A 24,236-nucleotide genomic window follows, 5' to 3' on the forward strand; every position below is an offset into this window, starting at 1 on the left:
AGCCCTGGGAGAGGGCTGAGAGAGCGGAGCCCACAGCAGCTGGGGCAGGCATTAGCCAGCCAGGGCCCAGCTGAGACTGTATAATAAGGGCTCCTGGAGGGGAGGAGATGGAGACTCAGAATTGCTCTGGCTGGGGAGCAGGTGGGAATGGGCTGCCAGGGAAGCTGGAGGCTTCTTGACGTAGAGCAGGGCTGGGGAGCTCTGGCCGGGCAAGTCCAGGCTGCAGGGCTTGCGGGTCCTTGGGCTATGGGGAGGAAGCTGGGGCAGGCAAAGGCAGCTGGCCCACACCCCCTGCCAATGCTGAGCAGCCACCTCAGGCTGCAGTTTGCCCGTGGCAGGGGCTGGATGCCGACTGGCAGTGGGACACTGAGGCAAGGTGGGCGTAGGGGTTGGGGGTTCCCAGAGGGGGAGGACCCAGAGTGTGGGGACAGTGGGGCGGGGCGGGGGGGGGGGGCGAGGCATCCACCACACAGCTCGTCTTCCCCGGGGTGGGCAGGGCAGAGCAACAAACGTCTGTTGTCCCCGTTCCTGTCCCACGACAGCCGGCCTGGTGGCAATGGGCCGGGCATAGCACTCGGCAGGAGAGCCGCCCTTCCCGCTAATTGGGGTGAGGTCGTCACCCAGGCTGAGCCCACCACCGGTCCAGTATGACCCTGTGCTCCGGGCGCAGGGGCGAGCGGGGAGATGAAGGCAGGCACACACCCAGCACCCAGCACTCTGAACACGGAACAGACCCTACGGTTCCGATGCCTGCGTTAACAGAACTAGCGCACACGGGAGCCAGACGGATTCCTGCCACGTGTCTGTCACGGGTCCAGAGACGTGGGACTCTGCCATGTGCTAGACCTGGAGTGCCAGGGCCACGCTGTGACGCAGTGCGGGTACCTTGCTGGGTGCTAGGCTGGGGCTGTGGGGACCCCCACTGGCTGCTGTCTGTAGCACGGCCCAGCAGGACAGGGGATGAGTCACTAGGCCAGGGTCTCTCAACCTGTCCGACCAGCTACCCCCAGGGAGAGGAACAAAGGAAGGGGGAATGCCCCCCCGGCAGGGGGCAGGGCTGGAAGTGAGTTAGTTTCTGTCTGGGAGGATGGAGGAGACAGCCAGGGGAAGGGGCTGGAATTTAGGGGCCCAGTCTCCCCATCTGAAGGGGGCTGAGGCATCCTCGGCCTGCCCTGTAACCAGATTCCATCTGTGCTGGGCTGTATCCTGGAGAAGCAATAAACTCCCTCTGTTCTACTGGCTGGGGGAGTCTGTCCGTGCCACTATGGGGGTGCAGGAGACGGGAAAACCCCAACGCGCCGTCACACACGCCAACCTGCCTTTAACATGAGAGCGGCCAGACCGGGTCAGACCAAAGGCCCATCTAGCCCAGAGTCCTGGCTGCTGACAGGGGCCACTGCCAGATTTTCCAGAGGGTGTGACCAGATCAGGGAATCCTCACGTGATACCTCCCATCGCCCATTCCCAGCCTCTGGCAAACAGGGGCCAGGGACACCCCCCCGGCCCATCCTGGCTTCTAGCCATTGCTGCACCTCTCGTCCGTGGATTTATCTGGCTCTTTTTTGAACCCTGTTAAAGTCCTGGTCTTCACAACATCCTCCGGCGAGGAGTTCCACAGGTTAACTGCGCTGCATGAAGGAAAACTTCCTTGTGTTTGTTTTAAACCTGCTACCTGTTCATTTTGTTTGGTGGCCCCTAGTTCCCCATCACGCGCTGAGCTGAGCTGGTTGCCACATGGCTAGGTTGCTCTCCTGTTGCTACATTTTGCATTAGAACTGGCCGGCCCCTTCCGGAGACTGGTGGGAGCTCAAGCAACGGCTCCCTTCTCCTGCGTCCAACGGAACAAACGGCTGCCCCGGGAGGGAGGCGGCTCTGTGCTGGGATGAGAGGGCAGCCCTTGGCCCTCCCGCGCCCCCGCTGCACACGCTGCACAGGCTGGTGTGTCCTGGCAGCCAGGGAGCGGGGCGCAGCCCAGTGGTAAAGCCCGACTCCCGGGCCGGGCGTCAGTGCTTTGCTTAATGTGCACGTTGGTGGGAGGGGCGGGGGGTCTTGAGTTACCGTTTTAGCACCGCGTTCCTTCCTGGCGTTTTAGTCAATTTCACCATAAGATGCTGGAAAAAAGATCAGCCCTGGGGGAGGGGGGTGCCCCCGCGCCCCTCATCCCTTCAGCAGCAGAGTCTGCGCTGCGGGGTGGGCCCGGCTCCCCATCCCAGCACTGCGGCTTGCAGCACCGCCCGGCCTGGCCTCCGCCGCCATGCACAGACTGGCCAGACCCGGGTGATGCTGCCAGCCTGTGTCCGGCCAGGCAGGGATCCTCTGAGCTGCAGGCCGCATCTGGCCCCTGCGGAATTTGATCCGGACTGCCGCAAATCTCCACGCGGCGGCCGGAAGCCATGAGCCTCGGTGCCCTGCGTGGGGCTGGAGCCACGGGCGCCCTCCCGTCCCACTGCAGGGGGAAGCTGGTCGGCTGTGGCACTGCCCGAGGCGCAGCGATGGGCGAGCAGCGAAGCGCCGAGTCTGTGCCCTGCCCCCGCGGCCCCTGTTAGCCTGGGACCTGCCTGACCCTCACCCTAAGTAGAGCCCGGCCAGACCCCTCGCCTTCCACTCCCTCCTACGCCCTCCCCATGCCCAGACCCACCCCAGCCCCTGCCCTGAACTCGCCCCCACAGACAATGCCCTGGCAAAGCGTGAACCCACAGCCCCACGTCAGAACCCCCTCCTGCACCCCAACCCACCTGCCAGCCTGGGCCCCTCCTGTACCCCAACCCCCCTGCCAGCCTGGGCCCCTCCTGCACCCCAACCCCCCTGCCAGCCTGGGCCCCTCCTGCACCCCTGTGACGGCACGTTGGGGGTTCCCCGTCTCCTGCACCCCGAAATGGCACAAACAGACTGCACCAGCCAGTGGAATTGAGGGTGGTTTATTGCTCCTCCAGCACAGCGCAGCACAGATGTAATCTGGTCACAGGAACTGGGCTAGGATGCCTCAGGCCCCCTTGAGATGGGGGAGACTGGGCCCCTAAACTCCAGCTCCTCTCCCTAGGCTGTCTCATCCATGCCCTCCGACAGCCAGCAACCAACTCCCTAACTTCCAGCCCTGCCCCCCAGCCAAGGCAGCATTCCACCTTCCTTTGTTCCTCTCCATGGGGGGTGTCTGGCCACTGGTTTGCATAGTGACTCATCCTGTTTTGCTGGGTCGTGGTACCCACAGCAGCCAGTGGGGGTTCCCCCAGAGCCAGCAGCATAGAAACCAGCCAGGTACCCCCACTACGTCACAGTTCTCCCCCCTCCGAGAGCGAACTGAGCAGGGTCACTCCGCTCGTGACCTAGGGAAGTTCGGGTCCTCTGCGTGGGAACCCGCCCTGGGGACATGGGTGCTCCCCTTGACTCGGGCCGGCCGTGGCGAGGCCCCACATGAATTGGCTTCCCTCTGTCCACTCGCCGCCCCGCTCCAGGGTGACTGGCCCAGGCCTGTCCTCGGGGGTCACACCCACCCTTCCGCTGGCCTTGATCTCTGGCCGGGGTCTCTCGGGCCAGGGCCATGAGCCCAGCGAGCCTTCTCTGGACAGCCAGGGCGGCTTCCACCCCCGATGCTCCATCCAGGGAGGACTTCCCCTCCCATAACTCTCTCAGCAAGCCCAGAGGGTCCTCTATCTGGGGTAGAGACCCCCAAGCCGCGTTCCTCCTGTCTTGGGCCTTCCCGCCCCTCTGGCAGGAGTCACAGGACCGGCAGTACCGCTGCACGGCTGTAAAGATTCCCGGCCAATAGAAGTGCTGGAGCAGCTTCAGCCGGGTGCTCCGGATCCCCCGGTGGCCTCCAACGGGGGAATCGTGGGCCAAATACAGCAGCTTGAGGCGATACTTTCGGGGGACGACCAGCTGCCGCTGGACACCCCATGCCCTTGCCTTCCTGGGGGGGAGCCACTCACGGAACAGGAGCCCACGCTCCCGCAGGAATCTCTCCTGGCCACCTCTCCCCCGGGGCTGAGCTGCACGGAGGCCAGCCTGGTCCCTCAGCCTCTGCAAGGAGGGGTCTGCCTGCACCTCAGCCTGGAATTCAGCTGCTGAGGCAGGGATCGGGACCTGTCCCCCACCTCTGCCTAGGTCCGGAGTCCCAGCCTGGCTGGACCCCGTGTCCACTGGGATGGGACCCTGAGGACGCTGCCAGGAGTCCTTCCCTGGACCCACGTTGTCAGCCCCCCGCTGGCTCTGGCTCCGGGTAGTGACTAGAGCCCGCTGGGATTCATGGGGCCACTCCTCTAGGTTGTTCCCCATCAGCACCTCGGTGGGCAAGTGCGGGTGCACCCCCACTTCCTTGAGGCCTTCCTTCGCCCCCCATTTCAGATGCACCCTGGCTACAGGCACCTTAAACGGGGACCCGTCTATGCCCTTCAGGGTCAGCTGCGCGTGGGGTAGTATCCGCTCCTGGGCCACTATGTCAGATCGGGCCAGAGTCACCTCCGCCCCCGTGTCCCAGAAGCCCGTCACCTTCCTACCATCCACCTCCAGGGGTATGAGGCACTCGCTCCGCAGGGGCCGTCCTGCCCCCACCCGGTACACGGAGGAATCCGCCTCCTGAGAATCAGACCTCCCAGGGGAGGTGCACTGAGCATCCTTCCCCTCTCTCTGAGCTGAGGTTTGCCTGCCAGCCCCTGCCTCTGGGGCAGCCTGCCCTTCCTCCCGCCCCAGCCAGTTAACCCTGGACAGTCCCCGGTCCTGGGACCTGGTGCACTGAGCCCTCTTGTGGCCTTTTTGCCCACAGCGATGGCAAGTTAGGCTTTGGGCTGTCTCTGTCCAGGCCCTGGCTGGTTCTCTGGGGCGCAGACGACCTGTTCCTTGGTCTCGCCCCGTAGTTGACTCCCTCCGTCGCTCAGCCGAGATCCGGTCTCTGCGCGGTTCCCTTTCTCTCCGGGACTCCCGTTCACACCCGGACCGGCTCTCCGTGAACTCATCCGCCAGTCTCCCGGCCTCCTGGGGGTTCTCTGGTCTCCGGTCCTTGAGCCACAGCCTCCGTTTGGGTGGGCACGCTTCATAGAACTGCTCCATCATGACCAGCTTGAGCAGCTCCTCTGCGGTCTGGGCTCCGACTCCAGACACCCACTTGCGGCAGTATTGCGCCAGGCGGGAGGCCAGGTCCACATAGGTCTCCCGTGGCCCTTTCTGTACCCCCCGGAACTTCTTCCTGTATATCTCGGGGGTCAGCCCGAACTTGTGCAGCAGGGCCTCCTTGACTCGGTTGTAATCCCCTGGCTGTAGGTCCTCCAGCTGACTGAGCACTCCGGCCGCCTCCTGGCTCAGTGCGGGGATGAGCTCCTGCAGCCAGTCAGCTGGGGGAACCCGTTGCAGTCCACAGGCCCTCTCAAAGGAGCTGAGGAACCCGTCTATGTCACCCATGTCCTTCAATTGGGCCACCACGAGCCTCTCCAAGTGGCTGGCAGCCCTGGGACCTTGGGGCCCATCCGCACTTGGCGCAGCCGGTGCCCCGCCGGTTCTCCGCTCTGCCATGGCCAGCTCATGCTGTCGCTGCCTCTCTCGATCTTGGCGCTCCTTCTCTCGGTCCTCTACTTCCAATTCCCTGATCCGCAGCTGGATCTCCAGCCGCCGCAGCTCCGCTGGGCTGGCCCCTGCCCTAGATGGGCTACGGCTTGCAGGCCTCCCGGGAGACGCTGTCTCATCTCTCCGTTGGGTTCCAGCGCTCCTCCCCCTCTCTGAGCCTGACACACTCTCAGGGGGGGTCTGGCTGCTTCCCCTGGGGACAAGATCCTGGCCCTGTGGCTGGTCATTCTCTTCCAGCTGGGTAATCAGCTGGGCCTTGGTTGCTTTCCGCACAGGCAAGCCCCTCTCTCTGCACAGCCCCACCAGCTCTGCCTTCAAGAGTCGGGCGTAGGCCATCTGCCCGCTGGGCCCCTCGGTGCAGACTCACCAGTCTAGTGCTGCAGCGCCCCACGATTCCCAGGAACCGCTTCGCTCTGTCTCCAGCACGCCTGGCTCCAGGGCTCTTGCTTCTACTGCGCCTTGTCGCTTGCCGCTGGGAGCTTCATCCACGGGGTGCAGTGCATCCCGCTCCTGACACCAGTGTGACGGCACGTTGGGGGTTCCCCGTCTCCTGCACCCCGAAATGGCACAAACAGACTGCACCAGCCAGTGGAATTGAGGGTGGTTTATTGCTCCTCCAGCACAGCGCAGCACAGATGTAATCTGGTCACAGGAACTGGGCTAGGATGCCTCAGGCCCCCTTGAGATGGGGGAGACTGGGCCCCTAAACTCCAGCTCCTCTCCCTAGGCTGTCTCATCCATGCCCTCCGACAGCCAGCAACCAACTCCCTAACTTCCAGCCCTGCCCCCCAGCCAAGGCAGCATTCCACCTTCCTTTGTTCCTCTCCATGGGGGGTGTCTGGCCACTGGTTTGCATAGTGACTCATCCTGTTTTGCTGGGTCGTGGTACCCACAGCAGCCAGTGGGGGTTCCCCCAGAGCCAGCAGCATAGAAACCAGCCAGGTACCCCCACTACGTCACAACCCCAACCCCCCTGCCAGCCCTGAGCCCCTCCTGCACCCCAACCCCCCTGCCAGCCTGGGCCCCTCCTGCACCCCAACCCCTCTGCCAGCCCTGAGCCCCCTCCTGCATCCCAACCCCCCTGCCAGCCCAGAGCCCCCTCCTGCACCCTAACCCACCTCCCAGCCCTGAGCCCCCTTGTGACGGACCGGGCCATGTCTGGGCACAGCTGAGGGCCTCCACTCAGGGCGAATCGCTCCAATCCGGGGCTCCTTACAGCCCCCGACTGGTGACCTCTCCAAACAGGCCACACACCAGTCCCACAGAGCGCTTCAGCTGCCTGCCTGAAGCCTCCCGAGCAAAACCCCTCTGGCACCCCAGCAATATCCGTGCCCCAGATGGCCCCGGGCCTCATATACAGGTGGGGGGTCTTAGCACCCAATCCCACCTACCCCGAACAAGTTCTGTCCGGTTCCAAGAAACCAGCCACAGATCCCTGGTCAATTTATCCTCTGGATCTTACCCACAAATCACGCTGGGCCAATCCTTTAGAATCTATATCTAAAGGTTTATTATCACAAGAAAGAAAAGCAGGAGAGCAAGTTTGTTAAAGGATAGTACATTACGTGCATCGAATCTCCCAGTTCTCGATGCAGGCTCTAGCAGAGATGTTACAGCTGCTGGTTTAAAAGTCCTTGTTGCGCATCCTAGCACCAGGATGGGTTCACAGGTCTTCCGGGCTCTTCAATCCCTGCAGTGCTGCCTCTGGGATGAAGTGCTGAGCTGAGAACAAAATGGCATCGACCACATAGCCTCTTTATACTCCTTCCTGGCCTCTTCTGGTCTCAGCCGGTCACCTGGTCCTCAGCCTCTCTCTGCTGGCAGCTCTTAGGTCTCCGCCCTCATGCTTTAGGTGTGTCCTTGGCCCATCGAGTGCCATTGTCCCACAGGGCCTCGCTAATCAGCCTGTCCATAGCAATGCTTAACCACATTCACAGAAATATTCAGCTTCCACACAGATTACAGATTCCTACCTACACACACAGACATTATACACTCACATAACTAGCGTACACAGGATCAGAAAACAACAAGCTCCCATTCAATACCCCACATGGTCCCTTTTTATACCATTGTTGGGGCCAACATCCCCACCTATGGGTGCAGCCATGATCTGGCTGCTTCCCTCAAATTCCAGTAACGTGACACCCCTCCTGCACCCCAATCCACCTCCCAGCCCTGAGCCCTCTCCAGCACCCCAACCCACCTGCCAGCCCTTTGACTTGGTTCTTGAGCCAAAGTGACACCTTTTTGCTTCTCTTATTATGTTTTTTAAATTAGGGTTTACATTTAATTTGAGTCTCTATTTTAGTGTCTTTAAAAAGTTTCCATGAAGCTTGTAAGGATGTCACTTACGGTACTGTACCTTTTCATTTCTGTTCACTAATCTCCTGATGTTTGTGCTGTCCCTTTTTCTGCAATTCATACTCCAGTGTTGGGCTGCTGTGGTGTTTTCCCTGCCAGAGGGAAGTTAAACGTAATTCTATTATGGTCACTATTACAAAGTGGCCCAGCTATAGTCACCTCTTGGACCAGATCCTGCACTCTACTTAGGATTAAATCAAGAATGGCCTCTCCTCTTGTGGGTTCCAGAACCAGCTGCCCCAAGAAGCAGCCATTTAAGGTGTTAAGAAGCTATAGCTCTGCATCCCGTCCGGAGGTGCCTTGTCAGTGTGGAGATAGCTGAAATCTTACACCTTGGTATGACTGTCCCATTGATTTTCCTCATTCCACCAAGTTTCTGTGTTGTGTGCTCTGTCAATTTCCCCCTTTAACATGAGTCACTCTAGTTCACCCATCTTCTTATTTGTTCTTTTAGCGTTTGTGTATGAACACTAGATGTCCTTTTCACTTTTTAGCTGTCTGCCACTCCAAGATGTGATTGAAAGGGACTGTTTCTCTTCACATCTTACCTGTATTTTATCATATTTATCCTCTCCTCTTTAGTAGGGCAGAGAGAATCTCTAGGAATAGACTCGCCCCTAAGGGATGTCTCTGTCCAATCCATGTGCTCCTCTGCGCCTCTTGGCTTTCTCCCAACCCTTAGTTTAAAATCTGCTCTAACAGCCTTTTTAATGTTAAGTACCAGCACTCTGGTTCCATTCTGGTTTAGGTGGATACCCGTCTATACCCCTCCTTTCCCAAAAGTTCCCCCAACTCCTAGTAGATCTGAACCCCTCCTCTCTACACCATCATCTCGTCCTCGCATTGAGACCCCACAGCTGGGCCTGCCTACCCGGCCCTGTGCGTGAAACTGGAAGCATTGCAGAGAATGCCACCGTAGAGATCCTGGATTTCAATCTCTCACCTCACAGCCTCAGTTTGGCCTCCAGAACCTCTCCCCTCTCCTCCCCTGTGTCACTGGTACCCACACCTACCACCACCACCGGCTCCTCCCTAGCACTACACACAAGTCTGTCTAGATGTGGTTCTTTTGCTCACCGCAAACCCAGCTGTCTGTGTCTCTAATGATTAGATACCCTGTTAGGAACACCTGTTTCCTCCTAACAACGGGAGTTCCCTCCCTTGGAGAGAGAGCCTCAGTGCAAGGTTTCAACTGCAGGGAGGTCCCCACATCTGGATCATTTCCCTCTGCTCCCAATGGGTGTTCTCATTCCCTGAGCCTTTCCCCCTCCTCAACAGCGCAGGGGCAGCTGACCGGAGGTGGGACCGTTCTACGGTGTCCTAGAAAATCTATGTACCTCTCCCTCCACTAGCTCCTCCAGAGGGCCAGGGGCTCCAAGGCTGGACAGGCCAAAGGCCTGTGGGGGAAACTGAGGCCGAGTTGCTGCATCTGCCATAAGGGGGCGCGCTGAGGTGGCAATGTTGCATCTCGGCCCTAGAGAGCCCCTGGACAAGAGACGCACCATTTGTCTACAAGGGCCTGGAATGGGATTGTGCAGCTGCTCATAGGCTGCCTTAGCTCGGGGCCCTGGGGCTGTTCTCGGGTGGGGCCGGCCCTGGAGGCCTTGTCTACACTTAGGCAGAAGATCCAATTCAGATCCACAACTCCAGCTAATTACATTCATTGTGTAGCTGGAGTCAACGTGTCTTAACTTGAACTTCCGCGACGTCTCCACCGTGGGAGGCCAACAGGAGCAAACTCTCTCGTCGGCTTCGAATCATGGAATCAAAGAATCACAGAAGACCAGCACTGGAAGGGACCCTGAGAGCACCGAGTCCAGTCCCCTGCCCTCCCGGTAGGACCAAGCACCGTCTAGACCAGTGGTCCTCAACACGGTGCCCGCGGGCGCCATGGCGCCCACCAGGCCATTTCTGTGCGCCCACCGAGTGATTGGGGCCGGCCATGTCCCTGTCCCCGGGTGCGTGGCACAGGGTCGGCGCCAGCCCCGGGCACACAGCATATGGGTGGCTCTGCCCCCGGGCACACGGTACATGGGCTGTGCTGGCCCCAGGCGTGTGGCATTGGGCGTCCCCGCCCCTGGGCACATGGCACAGGATGGGCGCTGGCCGCAGGCGTGTGACGCATAGGCACTGCCAGCTCCTGCGCGCAGCATATGGGCGTCCCCAGGGGCCACATGGAGCTGCAAGTCGGGCAGAGCCTGGGAGCTGCGAGTCGGCAGTGAAAGGGCAGAGGCGGGTTCATGCATCACACGTTTATTGAGAGAAAAGGTTCTTTGCCAGCGCAGTGGCCTGGGCTGAGCTGGCCAGAGAGGGACACACCCTGAAGCTGCAGCACCAGCTCCTGGCTCCCTGGCCGGGGCCCCAGAGTCAGGACACAGAGCAGTCCCTCAGCAGGGCACCCCAAAGTGGCTAATGCAGGGGGGAGGGGCGGGCTTGGGAGAGCAGCTACCGGAAGGGGAGAGCGACTGGGTGAGGAGCATCCTTCCCAGCCCGATCCGTAGCAGAAGGACCCTCAGCCTGGCCCCGGCGTCAGGCAGGCTGGATGGGGAGGCCAGCAGAGAGGTCCCAGGTCCCCTAGGCCTGGGGCAGAGGCGGGAACTTATGCCCTAGAGAGGAAGAAGGGACATGAGTTAGAGACGGGGCAGGGAATCGATGGCTGAGGCTGCCGCTTGCATGGATCCGGCTCACGAGGCTCGGGGCTCCCCCTTCCCCACAGAGGGTGAGCCGGCTCTGGCACTCCAGCCACATGGGGCACTGAGGTTCAGGGTCCCCGCCCGGCATGGCTGGGGCACCTGCACTGGCTCCCTATGGCTGGGGGGACGGAGCTCCAAGCATCACAGGACACGTCCAGGCAAGCTGTGCCGCACCCATCCCACGCGCTCTGCCGGCCGGGGAAGGAAGTGGCTCTGTGCCACTCCATGGTCCGTGCTGGCGTGCGGGGTCCACCCCCATCGCTCCCATTGGCCAGGACTCCCAGCCAATAGGAGTGGCAGGTGTGGTGCCTGCCAGCGCAGGTGGCCTGGAGTCACCTTTGACCCCCTGGGAGCTGTGCCAGGTACGCGCCCCATCCCCTCCCAACGTGACCCGATGCCCCCAACCCCTTTCCACAACCCCCTCCTGCCAGACCCCACCTCAGCCCACTTCTGCACTCCCCTGCCTGCCTACACCCTCAGCCAGCTCCTGCATGCTGCCTCCCCACCCTGTTCCTGCACCCCCATCCTGTTCCTGCACCCCCACCTGCCCCCAGACCCTGTAGCACCACCCTGCTCCTGCACCCCACTTCCACCTTGGACCCCTTATCCATATTCTACTCCCCAGCACCTCCTCCCAGTCACTGAATGCCTCATTTCTGAGCCCACCCCAGAGCCTAGAGGAGCCCCACAAAATCTACTAGCCCTGGGCCAGCAGAAGAGCGTGACATCAGAGCTGGGGCTCCTAAAGCCTTCGTTCTAGAGTCTGGCTGACCCAGCTCTGTTGCTCAGCGACGTTACACCGGAGTAGCCTGAGAGCCGTTCCCTAGCACGGCATGCAGCTACCCTGCTGACCGGCTGCACCTTCCAGCCATTGGTTCTCTGGGATACGTTGGCCCCTTTCAGACCCCTTTGTCCGAGCGCAGGGCCGGGTGCCCAGAGCAGACAGGGAGCCCCCCTCAGCCCTGCGGCCCCGCGGGACTCCTACCGGCCTCACAGCGCCCAGTCTGGCTGCGGTGGCTGCTGGGGGATGGGGCCCGATGGCGGTAGACTCCTGGGAAATCCAGGAGTTGGGGCTTCCCCAGGGAGCGGCTTCCTGCCGCCCCGGCCGGAGGGGACAGCTGATGGGAAACTGCCCAGAGCGGGAGCAGAGCGTGCGCCAGGAGGGGCGGGAATGGCGGCGTCAGCGCAGGGCAGTTCCCGGGAGCGCAGGGAGCCCCGACAGAGCCCCCTGGTGTCCCAGCAGGACCCCCGACTGATCCTCCCCGGGATGTTCACGAGGGTACTTTGATTTCCAGCTGGGGGCGGCGGGTCCAGCCAGGCCCAGGGGGCTCTGAGTGGGAGACAAATTCTGCCTGGGCTTGCAGGGCTGGCCCCTCTGTGGGGTCACGGCTGGGGCCTGGTGCCAGGTGCCTGTCCTGGGGCTGGGTCTTGCCCAGGGATCCGGGTCTCACCTCTGGGTATCGGGCGCTTGCAGACGAAGCCGCACCCGTTACCGCAGCACTTTTGCCCTGGAGGACAGGAATCGTCTCCTCGGCATCTCTCCACACAGGCCCCCTGACCCCTGGGTATGGGGCAGAATCCAGGTCTCTCTGCAATACAGACAGGTCCAGGCAGGGAAGCCATGTCCTAAAGCTGCCCTGACAGTGCCCCCCACCCCCTCGCTGCCCAGCTTCCGCCGAGGGGGGGCAGGGTCGGCAGCTTTTGGAGATGTCGATGGTGCCCAGAATGCCTGGAGCCTGTCCCCCTCCCCCGTCCAACCTCCTCCATCCCACCCCCACCGCAGGCTTTGGGAAGGAGTGTGGTGGGGCAGAGCCGCGGGGCGCAGACACGTCCATACGCGGGACACTCACCCCTACCGGGCTCTGACTGCGCTGCACGTCCAGCGCCCCAGAGCTGGCGTGGACGTCTGTGCGAGCTGGGAAACACCCCCAGCTCCCCGGGATGAGAGAATGTGGCTCTGAGCTCCCTCAGCCGACCTCCTGCCCCCCAGGCCAAGCCCATCTCTGGATGGAGCCCAAACCCAAACACCCTGAACCCAGCCCCTTCCCCAAAGCCCCGCCCACTGCCCCCTCTGCCTGCTTGATCCCCCTCACATCCTGCCCCACCCTCCCTCACTTTCCCCTGGCTGGGGTAGGGGATTGTGATGTGGAACACGGTGCGGGCTCCGAGCGAGGGCAGAGGGGTTCAGACTGTGGGTGGGGCTCCAAGCAGAGGCTGGGCAAGGGATTGGGGGACAGGTGGGGGTGCAGGATGTTGGCTCTGGGAAGGAAGGTCTCAGGGCTGGGTCAGGGGTTCTGGGTGTGGCAGGGGGGTTAGGGCGCCAGCTCGAGGAGGGGCTCAGGGCTGGGGCAGGGGGCTGGGGTGAGCAGGAGGCAAATTCTGCCTGGGCTGCAGGGCTGGCCCCTCTGTGGGGTCACGGCTGGCTCCTGGGGCCAGGTGCCTGTCCTGGGGCTGGGTCTTGCCCAGGGCTCCAGGTCTCACCTCTGGGTATCACTCCCATGCAGTCGTGTCCGCACCCGTTACTGCAGCACTTTTGCCCTGGAGGACAGGAATCATCTCCTCGGCAGCTCTCCACACAGACCCCCTGGCCCGTGGGTGTGGGGCAGGTCCCAGGTCTCTCTGCAATACAGACAGGCTCAGGCAGGGAAGCCGTGTCCCAAAGCTGCCCTGACTGTGCCCCCCCTCACTGCCTTTCTTCCGCCGAGGATGCCCAGCACCTGCGCCCCTCCCCCATCCAACCTCCTCCATCCTCCCCCGCACCCACACCGCCACAGGCTTTGGGAAGGAGTGTGGTGGGGCAGAGCCGCGGGGCGCAGACACGTCCATACACGGGACACTCAGCCATACCGGGCTCCGGCTGCGCTGCACGTCCAGCACCCCACAGCTGGCATGGGCGTGTGCGAGCTCGGAACCACCCCCAGCTCCACGGGTGAGAGAACGTGGCTCTTAGCTCCCCCAGCCGGCCTCCTGCCCTCCAGGCCAGGTCTATCCCTGGCTGGAGTCCAAACCCAAACACTCTGGACCCAGCCCCTTCCCTGAAGCCCCACCCACTGCCCCCTCTGCCTGCTTGATCTCCCTCGCTTCCTGCCCCACCCTCCCTCACTTTCCCCTGGCTGGGGTAGGAGGTTCCGGTGTGGGACGGGTGCGGGCTCTGGGCGAGGTGTTACATTATTGGATTTTAGGGAAGCAGCCAGATCACTGCTGCACCCATGGGGGGGGGGGCGTTCTTTGCCCCAAAAGTGGTAAAAGGGGGCACGTGAGGTGTCAAATGAAAGCTTGCCTTCTACTGACTCTGTACATGCTCTTCATATACCTGTGTGATGTCTGTGCGTGGAGTTATGAAGATGTGCTCTGGGTCGATGCTGAAAGATTCTCTGTCTGAGGCAGAGCAATGGGCCGGGAATGTTTGCCCATGGACATGGTAATGAGCAAAGCTCCCGGGAACAATGGGCCTCTGGAGGCCAAAGACACCCCTGGCCACTGGCCATGTGACTCCCTCCAGCTTGCAAGAAGCCAGGAGGGGGGATAAGTAGGCCATGTGGCCGACTTCATCTTGGTCTCCAGATCTGCTCTTAACCCCAGATGCGGCTTCGCAGGGAATCACGAGGCGGAAAGAACTGTGGACCCATCCTGGCATAGAATGTACAACAAGGACTTTTAAGCCAGCTGCTGGAGCCTGCATTGAGACTGGGAGATTCAGTGCATGTAATGTATGATAATTTATCAACCTCACTCTCAGGCTTTACTTTCTCGTAAAAATAAACCTTTAGTTGTTAGATGCTAAAGGATTGGCCCAGCGTGATTTGTGGGTAAGGTCCAGAGGGTAAATTGACCAGGGATCTGTGGCTGGTTTCTTGGAACCGGACAGAACTTGTTCGGGGTAGGTGGGATTGGGTGCTAGGACCCCCCACCTGTGTATGAGGCCCGGGGCCATCTGGGGCACGGATATTGCTGGGATGTCGGAGGAGTTTTGCTCGTGAGGCTTCAGGCAGGCAGCTGAAGCGCTTTGTGGGACTGGTTTGTGGCCTGTTTCGAGAGGTCTCTAGTCTGGGGGCTGTAAGGAGCCCGAAATTTGAGCAATTCGCCCTGAGTGGATGCCCTCAGCTGTGCCCAGACACGGCCCGGTCTGTCACACGAAGGCAGTGGGGTTCAGACTGTGGGAGGGGGCTCCAAGCAGAGGCTGGGCAGAGGGTTGGGGGACAGGTGGGGGTGCAGGCTGTGGGCTCAGGGAGGGAGATCGGGGAAGGAAGGACTCAGGGCTGGGGCAGGGGTTCTGGGTGAGGCAGGGGGGTTATGGTGCCAGTTCTGGGAGGGGCTCAGGTCTGGGGCTGGGCTGAGAAAAGGGCTGAGCTTCCCTCGGGCGGTTCCCAATCGGCGGTGTTACGGGCTAAGGCCGCCCCCTGCCTGCCCTGGTCCCCCAGCACTTCTGGGAGTGGCTGGCACGTGCTGCAACCCTGGAGCTGCGCCCCCCTGCAGCTCCCCTGGCCGCAGTGCCCCCTGCCTAGCCACTTAGAGCTGCGGAGCCGGTGTGGGGGCGGGTGGCAGGACAGGGACCCGCAGCTTTCTCAGGGGCCGCAGACATGGGCTCCGGACAGGAGCGGTGCCAGGCCAGAGCAGACTGGGAGCCCCGCTCAGCCCTGTGGTCCCGCAGGATTCCTAGCGTCCTCACAGTACCCAGTTTGGCTGCGGTGGCTGCTGGGGGACGGAGCCCGATGGCGGGAGACTCCTGGTAAAATGGGAAAATTGGGCTTCCCAAGAAAGCGGCTTCCTGCCGTCCAGGCCACAGGGGACAGCTGATGGGAAACTGCCCAGAGCGGGAGCAGAGCGTGCGCCAGGAGGGGCGGGAATGGCGCGGTCAGCGCGGGGCAGTTCCCGGGAGTGCGGGGAGCCCCGACAGAGCCCCCTGGTGTCCCAGCAGGACCCCCAACTGATCCTCCCCAGGATGCTCACAGGGGTACTTTGATTTCCAGCGTGGGGGAGGGGCTGGTCCAGCCAGGCCCAGGGGGCTCTGAGCGGGAGGCAAATTCTGCCTGGGCTTGCAGAGCTGGCCCCTCTGTGGGGTCACGGCTGGGGCCTGGGGCCAGGTGCCTGTCCTGGGGCTGGGTCTTGCCCAGGGACCCGGGTCTCACCTCTGGTTATCACTCCTCTGCACACATGGCCACACCCGTTACTGCAGCACTTTTGCCCTGGAGGACAGGAATCGTCTCCGTTGCACATCTCCACACAGAGTCCCGGGCCTTTGACCGTGGGGCAGACCCCAGGTCTCCCTGCAATGCAGAGCAGGCACGAGGCCGTCAGTCTAGTGTCCTAACCCCGCCCTGGCTCCGTCCCCCCCTGGCTGCTCAGCTTCTGCCTAGGACAGGCCTCTGCCCGCCTGGCGTCCTGCTCCGCAGGGAGAGACCCGGTGCCCAGAGCGTCCACCCGCCGGGCGAGACTCTGCCCCTCCGTCCCTTCCCCCGCAGCGGGACCCTGCTGCTGAGCCTGCACGAGGTGGGAGGGCTGCTGGGCTCGGCAGGTCAGCCCCTGGCCAACCTCACCCGGCACCGCCAAGGAGGTGGGAGCCGTGGGCGCCCTGAGAGAGGAGGGTCACAGTGTCTAGTGGGGAGAGCCCTGCCCGGCCCCCTCTCCTCCCACCTGCACTGGCCAGGCCCCGGCCAGGAGGCCCCCTGCTCACCAGTGCAGGCCCCCCGCCCCACAGAACAGAGCAGGGCAGGGGAGGGCGCTGCCGCGGCACCCTGGGCTGGGCGGGCCGGCGGCTCCTCTCTGCTGACCCCGCGCTCTCCACTCACGTCCAGCCGCAGGCGGCAGCTCGGCCCAGAGGGCCAGGAGCCCCAGGAGGAGGAAGATGGTCCCTGACTTCATGCTGCTGCCAGGAGCCAGGTCTCTGCCCAGCGCTGAGCCGGGCTGGGATTTATACCCTGCCCAGGTGGGGGAGGGCGGGGCTGGCTCACAGCTCAACAACAGGGACCTAATCTCCTCCTGACCCGTTTCCCCACAGAACCCGTCTCCTGGCCCCCAGGGGCAGGCCCCTCCCCTCTGGGCAGGGCCGGCTGTTGAGAAATCCCCTTGGAAGGCGGGGAGCAAAAACCTGTTTGTGGGCAGCAAACGCCCAGGCCGTGCGGGATGGGATCCTGGAGCGGGAGGCTGCAGCACACACACGTGGAGCAGCTCAGTGGGGCGCACCCCAGGCCATGCTCTGCCCAGCCCCACAGCGTGTAAATGCCCCCTGGGGTGGGCTGGTGCCTGGATTGGCAGCTCAGATCCACCGGCTCCATCCACACTTGGTGCTCGAGGGGCGATGCCGGCTCGTTGGACAGGCCTCACCCAGCTCGTGAGACAAGAACCGTGGTGGGGCTGTGGTGAGGGGTGACATGGGCGCGCTGACCCGGGGACACAGCCACGGCCCTACCCGGGGCCTCACCCCTACCGGGCTCCGGCTGCGCTGCACGTCCAGCACCCCAGAGCTGGCGTGCGCATGTGAGAGAGCTGGGAACCACCCCCAGCTCCACCTGAGAGAGAACGTGGGTCCTCAGCTCCCCCAGCTGGCCTCCTGCCCCCCAGGCCGGGCCTATCCCCAGCTGGAGCCCATGGACTGTTTGGCTCAGGGGCTGGAGCGTCTCGTGCTATTTGTGCACAATGCCGTGTGTGGCAGCCGAGAGGGAAGCAACTCAGGGTGGGGGGGAGGCACCTTTCTCCCCCGATCAGTCGCTCTGCCTGGAAGGGAGTGCTGCCAATGGTCGAATCACACAAACCCAAACAGCCTAGACCCGCCCTCTTCTGCCAGGCCCATCCTGCTCCCTCCTGCCCCTACCTCCATCGCTTGCTCTCCCCCACCCTCCCTCACTTCCCCCGGGCTGCAGAAGTGTGACCAGGGGGTGCTGCCATCAGCCGCAACAGCGATGCACAGTGGGTAGCTGTCCCATCATTCCTACTGCCCTTCGCCTTCCCAGTGCCCAATAGGACCCAAACCGTGCAGCGGCTGGTTCGGGGTGCACGTCATCAGCGTCCTGTAACGCACTGTGGAAGCACGCAGCACTGGACCGCTACCGGTCAGTTGGAATCAGCCCACAGTGGGGCAATCTATGGGGTGGGAGCCGGGGGGGTTGCTGTGATGCAGGTAGCCAAGGCGCTCCCTCTGGGGAATGTGCAGGACATAGCGGGGGGCTGTGCCGCAATGGGGTTCCCTCGCTGGGGGGCGATACATGGCACACACCTCAGTACCTTGGCACCCGCCAGCACATGTACAGCTCCAGTGGGACTTCTCCAGCGTGTGGCAGGCGCTGGGGGGCCACAGCAGCCACGTTGCTGACCCCAGGAGGCTGGGAACGGTGCATGATGGAACTTCCTTCCCCAACCAGAAAAAGCCCATGGGAGGTGTGGAGAGGCCAATAGTGAGAGCCAGCCCGCCCCTTGCTCCCGCAGCTCACGGAGCCGTACACAGGCAAGGGGCCGGTCAGTGGCAGAACCGCATGGTGGTAGAGCAGGCTGCTGGGGGATTCAAGGGAAGGTTTCGCTGTCTGCTGATTGTTCGCATTGTTGTGGCAGCCTGCTGCGTGCGCCATAACGTCTGTGACACGCAGGCCCAGGGCGGGTGGCCGAGGCACAGCGCTTAGCCACTCATTGTGAGCAGACACGGCAATACAGAGCACATCGAGGGGCAGCGCTAATCTGAGAATGGCCAGACAGCGATCTGACCCCCATGCATCCTGCCCCTCATTGCAGTGCACCCTGCCATAAGTGTGCTTGCCTGGAACCCCCTGTGACGTAGTGGGGGCACTTGCTGGGCGGTGGTGACCTCTGCTGTCTGGAGCAAGACCCAGCAGGGAAAACCTCATTATGCAAAGGTGACTCCAAACCTGTTGAACCAGCCACCCCCCATTGGTAGAAACTAAGGAAGGTGGAATGCTGCCCTGGCTGGGGGCAGGGCTTGGAGAGGGGGAGTTGGTTCCTGGCTGGAAAGCACGGGAGAAGGAGCTGGGGAGGGGGCTGGGACTATTTCAAGGGGAGCACTGAGGCCTCTTAGCCCCCAGTTCCTGTAACCAGATTACATCTGTGCTGTGCTATATCCTGGAGGGGCAATAAACAACCTCCATTCTACTGGCTGGTGGAGTCTGTTCATGCCATTTCGGGGGTGCAGGAGATGGGAAAATCCCGATGCGCAGTCACACCCGCCTCCCCATGCAACATGAGCAGTAAAGGCCAGGTGGTCGAGAGCCTGAGTTTTTATTTAGGGACACAAGGAAGCAGGGACAGAAAAGACGCTCAGGGCAGGAGCTTCGGGGGCGAGGGGAGAAGAGAAAGCGGCTCATTACGCCCCCGTTCAGCAATCGCACAGGTGTGAGAGTGACAGCCTTTTGTTCTGGGACACATCCCTGGGGTTGAGTGTGAGACCGCCCTTGACTCTCCCCTGCCCCCCGCCCCCGGGACCGTCGAGACATTCTCCTGTGTCTTTACTTTGCAATTCCTGGTCACTTTTCTCTCCCCACACCCTGCTCACATCGCCTGCAGCAGCGTTTTCCTCCACTCTCTGAATGGCGCCATGTCCAGAGGGACGGATCGCCTTTGCTCATTGATTGTCATGGCGAGTACGCTTTCGCTTGCCGATGGGTGACGGCCAAACAGCTGGAGGAGCCGGACACGGAAAAGTGAAGGGCAGGCGCTACAGGAGATACCTTGGGGAGCAGAAAACCCGATCTCGTAACATACAGGGACATCTGTCCAAGACAACAGGCTTGAACAAGGTTATGCTTTCAAGGGCCCCCTGTGCAGCCGGTAGAGCACAGAGACCTGGGAACAGCCAGACGTAGTTTGGTGGCAGGGACAGGTCGGGGATCCCTCTTTTGCTTCTGCTATGAAGGGATGCACCACACAGTGCATGCAAATAGCAGCTGCTCAGCTAGACAAGTGTCAGCGTCTGCAACGGGGGCACGGTGGCAGCAGGGCAGGACCACGTGTCTGGCAACCCCGTTCGCTGGAAGAGTGCAACTTTCCCCTGCCACGGGAACCTGCAGGCGGGAGGGGAAGCTGGTCTGGGTGTTGCAGCGAGGCAGGGTCCCAATTGGCGCCCTGTCGGGAATGAGCCACCCGTGTCCTGCGGGTGTATCAGACACGGTCGCTCCCCCCGCTTCAGCCGGGTCGCCGTGCACGATGCCCATTTCCTTCGACTCAGAGCCGATGCCGACTGAAGGTGGCCGGAGCCCTGGCTCTGACACTGATGCTTTGCGCTGCGCTGATGCCAGGGGCCTCGTGGCTGGCTCGCCGCGGGAAGGCGGCCTACCGGGGAGGAGGGCATCAGGCTGCCTCCCCAGCAACCTTGTGGGAAGTGTGACCGAGTTCCTCGGAGAGCGTGATGGGCTGTGCAGGGAAGATTCCCGCGCCATCTGCAGACATGGTGACAAGCTGTCCCGGGAGCCCCCGCCGCGCAGCCCGCCACGGATCACACCAATCGCCCTCACCCGCTGGTAGCAGGATTCCACGTCAGAGAGCTGCGTTTCTCGTGCTGCTTCGTAGTCTGCGAGAACCGAGTCCTCTCCCCAGGCAGCACTGGGGCCCGGGACCTCCTGCTTGCTCCACGCTGGTGCTCGTCGGGGAGCCTGGGCACTCCCGGCCAGGTGTGCTGCTCGGTGCTGCCTGCTCGCCACGCTGGCCACACGCGTAGCCAGGGCTTTTGCTGTGCACCCGCAGAGCAGCCGAGCTGAACGTCCTGGCCACAGCGGGCACAGCGGGGCGCTTGCCCCACTCCGGCTCTCCAGGCGAGGACAGGGCCCAGGCCTTACCTCGCTCTGTCCACGTGGCGCTCTTCCTGCGGACTGGGATTGACACATGGGGGCTTGTGAGCCCCTGACCCCCACCATCCAGCTGGAGCACTGCTGCAGGGCAAGCCCCCATCCCTCCTGCTCCCCAGGGCAAGTCTTTGACCCCATTCCTCAGCTGGAGTGCCAGGCGGGGCAGATGGGGGTGCACATCTCTTCAGCCCCTTCTCCTCTATTTTCCAGGGCTCCTGTCCAGAGCATCTACCACCCGCAGGGGAAGGAGAGGTGCCCCGAAGGTTCCTACCATCCCACCCTCCTGTCACTGTCCCCTCCCACTGTAAATCGGGGCCCACCCAGATGGCATGGTCTGCCTATGCCACTGGCTCGTACTTGGGAGGGCTGGCTCCTTACTCCACCAACCACAGCAATATTCGCCTCCTGCCAGGACCAAAGGGCTGGGCATTTTCCCAGGCAAACGGTACCTTGGCGCTCACGCCAATCCTAGATTTTGCCAGCTGTCTATACTGGCTGCTTGAATTTGCGCAAGAGCACTGACTTTGTAATGTACAAAATCAGTGCTTCTTGCGCAAATACTTTCACGCTCCCGCTCGGGAAAAAGCCCTCTTGTGCAAGAATAGTTGCGCAAGAGGGCCAGTGTAGACGGGAAGAACTGTTTTGCACAAAAAAGCCCCGATGGCTAAAATGGCGATCGGGGTTTTCTTGCACAAAATCGCGTCTAGACTGGCCATGGATGCTTTTGCGCAAAAGCATCTGTGCCAATCTAGATGCGCTTTTGCAGAAATACTTTTAACGGAAAAACGTTTCTGTTAAAAGTATTTCCGCAAAATCATGCCAGTCTAGACGCAGCCATAGGCTGTGTCCGCACTGCACCCCTTTTCTGGAAAAGGGATGCAGATGAGACAAGTCGGAATTGCAAATGAAGCGGGGATTTACATTTTCCCCGCTTCATTTGTATAAACATGGCTGCTGCTTTTTTCCAGCTCGGGGCTTTGCTGGAAAAAAGCGCCAGTCTAGACGGGGATCTTTCGGAAAATAAAGCCTTTTCCGAAAGGTCCCTTATTCCTGATTTTAAGAGGAAAAGGGGTGCAGTGTGGACACAGCCTTAGGGTTTAAACCCCAGCCCTGGGAGAGGGCTGAGAGAGCGGAGCCCACAGCAGCTGGGGCAGGCATTAGCCAGCCTGGCAGGGGGCAGGGCTGGGAGAGAGTTAGTTTCTGTCTGGGAGCATGGAGGAGACAGCCTAGGGGAAGGGGCTGGAATTTAGGGGCCCAGTCTCCCCATCTCAAGGGCTGAGGCATCCTAGGCCTGCCCTGTAACCAGATTCCATCTGTGCTGGGCTGTATCCTGGAGAAGCAATAAACTCCCTCTGTTCTACTGGCTGGGGGAGTCTGTCAGTGCCACTACGGGGGTGCAGGAGACGGGAAAACCCCCAACGTGCCGTCACACACGCCAACTTGCCTTTAACATGAGAGTGGCCAGACCGGGTCAGACCAAAGGCCTATCTAGCCCAGAGTCCTGGCTGCTGACAGGGGCCACTGCCAGATTTTCCAGAGGGTGTGACCAGATCAGGGAATCCTCACATGATCCCTCCCATCGCCCATTCCCAGCCTCTGGCAAACAGGGCCAGGGACACCCCCCCGGCCCATCCTGGCTACTAGCCATTGCTGCACCTCTCCTCCGTAGATTTATCTAGCTCTTTTTTGAACCCTGTTGAAGTCCTGGTCTTCACAACATCCTCTGGCGAGGAGTTCCACAGGTTGACTGCGCTGCATGAAGGAAAACTTCCTTGTGTTTGTTTTAAACCTGCTACCTGTTCAGTTTGTTTGGTGGCCCCTAGTTCCCCATCACACACTGAGCCGAGCTGGTTGCCACATGGCCAGGTTGTTCCCCTGTTGCTACATTTTGCGTTAGAACTGGCCGGCCCCTTCCGGAGACTGGTGGGAGCTGAAGCAACGGCTCCCTTCTCCTGCGTCCAACGGAACAAACGGCTGCCCCGGGAGGGAGGCGGCTCTGTGCTGGGATGAGAGGGCAGCCCTTGGCCCTCCCGCGCCCCCGCTGCACAGGCTGGTGTGTCCTGGCAGCCAGGGAGCGGGGCGCAGCCCAGTGGTAAAGCCCGACTCCTGGGCCGGGCGTCAGTGCTTTGCTTAACGTGCACGTTGGGGGGGGGGGGGATCGTGAGTTACCGTTTTAACACCGCGTTCCTTCCTGGCGTTTTAGTCAATTTCACCATAAAATGCAGGAAAAAAGACAATGCCCTGGCAAAGCGTGAACCCACTGCCCCAGGTTAGAACCCCCTCCTGCACCCCAACCCACCTGCCAGCCTGGGCCCCCTCCTGCACCCCAACCCCCTGCCAGCCTGGGTCCCCTCCTGCACCCCAACCCACCTGCCAGCCTGGGCCCCCTCCTGCACCCCAACCCCCCTGCCAGCCTGGGCCCCCTCCTGCACCCCAACCCACCTGCCAGCCCTGAGCCCCCTCCTGCTCCCCAACCCACCTGCCAGCCTGGGCCCCTCCTGCACCCAAACCCACCTGCCAGCCTGGGTCCTCTCCTGCACCCAAACCCACCTGCCAGCCTGGGCCCCTCCTGCACCCCAACCCACCTGCCAGCCTGGGCCCCCTCCTGCACCCCAACCCCCTGCCAGCCTGGGTCCCCTCCTGCACCCCAACCCACCTGCCAGCCTGGGCCCCCTCCTGCACCCCAACCCCCCTGCCAGCCTGGGCCCCCTCTTGCACCCCAACCCACCTGCCAGCCCTGAGCCCCCTCCTGCACCCCAACCCACCTGCCAGCCTGGGCCCCTCCTGCACCCAAACCCACCTGCCAGCCTGGGCCCCCTCCTGCACCCAAACCCACCTGCCAGCCTGGGCCCCTCCTGCACCCAAACCCACCTGCCAGCCTGGGCCCCCTCCTGCACCCAAACCCCCCTGCCAGCCTGGGCCCCCTCCTGCACCCCAACCCCCCTGCCAGCCTGGGCCCCCTCCTGCACCCTCAACTTCTTATTTCTGGCCCCCCCTGGAGCGCATGGAAAGCCCCGACCCTCCCCTCCCCGTTTCCCCTCCCCTCAGGTCTGTGGGGCCCACAGCTGATTTTAATGTGGGTCGCTGGCCCTGCCAGAAGTAAGGGTTCCGGGCCCTGGCCTAGCTGTGCCTGGAGTGGGAGCGGAGCCCAGCCCCAGCGCACGGGAGCCCTCGCGGGGGGTGGCTGCAGGGCGGGCTCGTCACGGTGAGGGCGAACGCTGAATTGTGACCGCTGGCACTGGAGTCAACGGGCTGCGCTCCCTATAGGGATGGGCGGGGCAGGACCCAGTGGACAGGAAATGTGGGGAGCTGGCTCGGCCGTGGGGCAGAGCCGTGGGCAGGCCTCGGTGCAGCTCCAGGTTTCATGTGGGGCGAGGGCACCGTGCCACAGAGGTCCGAGACTGTGGAAACGGGACCAGAGACTCGCTGGGAGCCCCCGTGCTCGGTGACCTGTGCCCGGGCACCAGCAAGCCCGTCGGCATGGCCTGGGTTCAGCCCACGCCGCGTTCAGTGCAGCGCAGCGGGCAGGTCCTGGGGAGACCAGCCAGGGAGCGGAAAATCCCAGGGGCTGTTTCCTGACACGCCAGGCTGCCTGCGGGCCGGCAGGTGGCACTGTGGTACCGTGGATCCCAGGCCCTGGCGCCTCTGGCGGGCTCTGCGTTCTGCCTTTCCTGCTGCCCGGGTCTCCCAGCTGGAGGACGGAGGTGCTGGCCGTGCAAGGCCGGGGCAGGCAGCGTGCACCTCCAACAGTGCGCAGACAGCGCGGGCGTCCGGGCCTGGCTGCCGGCTGAGTGCCGTGCGTGGCACAAGAGAGACGGGCTCCTGGAGCAATGTCTTAGCA

At 62.3% G+C, this 24,236-nt stretch overlaps 1 protein-coding gene across 4 annotated transcripts in view; it reads right to left on the bottom strand.

Moving 5' to 3' along the window:
* The window catches only part of LOC112546280 (uncharacterized), a 150,885-nt gene extending 134,277 nt beyond the window's left edge, over window positions 1–16,608 (bottom strand). The window contains exons 1-5 of one of the 4 annotated variants that reach the window (XM_075900789.1): window positions 16,400–16,605; window positions 15,740–15,877; window positions 13,092–13,229; window positions 12,062–12,199; window positions 10,155–10,523 (exon numbers count right to left, since the gene is read on the bottom strand). In XM_075900789.1, coding sequence (XP_075756904.1) covers window positions 10,492–10,523; window positions 12,062–12,199; window positions 13,092–13,229; window positions 15,740–15,877; window positions 16,400–16,472 — 519 coding nt within the window. In that variant the 5' untranslated portion in view covers window positions 16,473–16,605 and the 3' untranslated portion in view covers window positions 10,155–10,491. Of the gene's footprint in view, window positions 1–10,154; window positions 10,524–12,061; window positions 12,200–13,091; window positions 13,230–15,739; window positions 15,878–16,399 lie in introns of those variants that run through there. The other 3 variants (XM_075900790.1, XM_075900788.1, XM_075900787.1) reach the window with 3 other exon arrangements.
* Window positions 16,609–24,236: the final 7,628 nt, after the last annotated feature.

This window comes from Pelodiscus sinensis, chromosome 18 (assembly GCF_049634645.1).
Source record: "Pelodiscus sinensis isolate JC-2024 chromosome 18, ASM4963464v1, whole genome shotgun sequence".
NCBI lineage: Eukaryota > Metazoa > Chordata > Testudines > Trionychidae > Pelodiscus > Pelodiscus sinensis.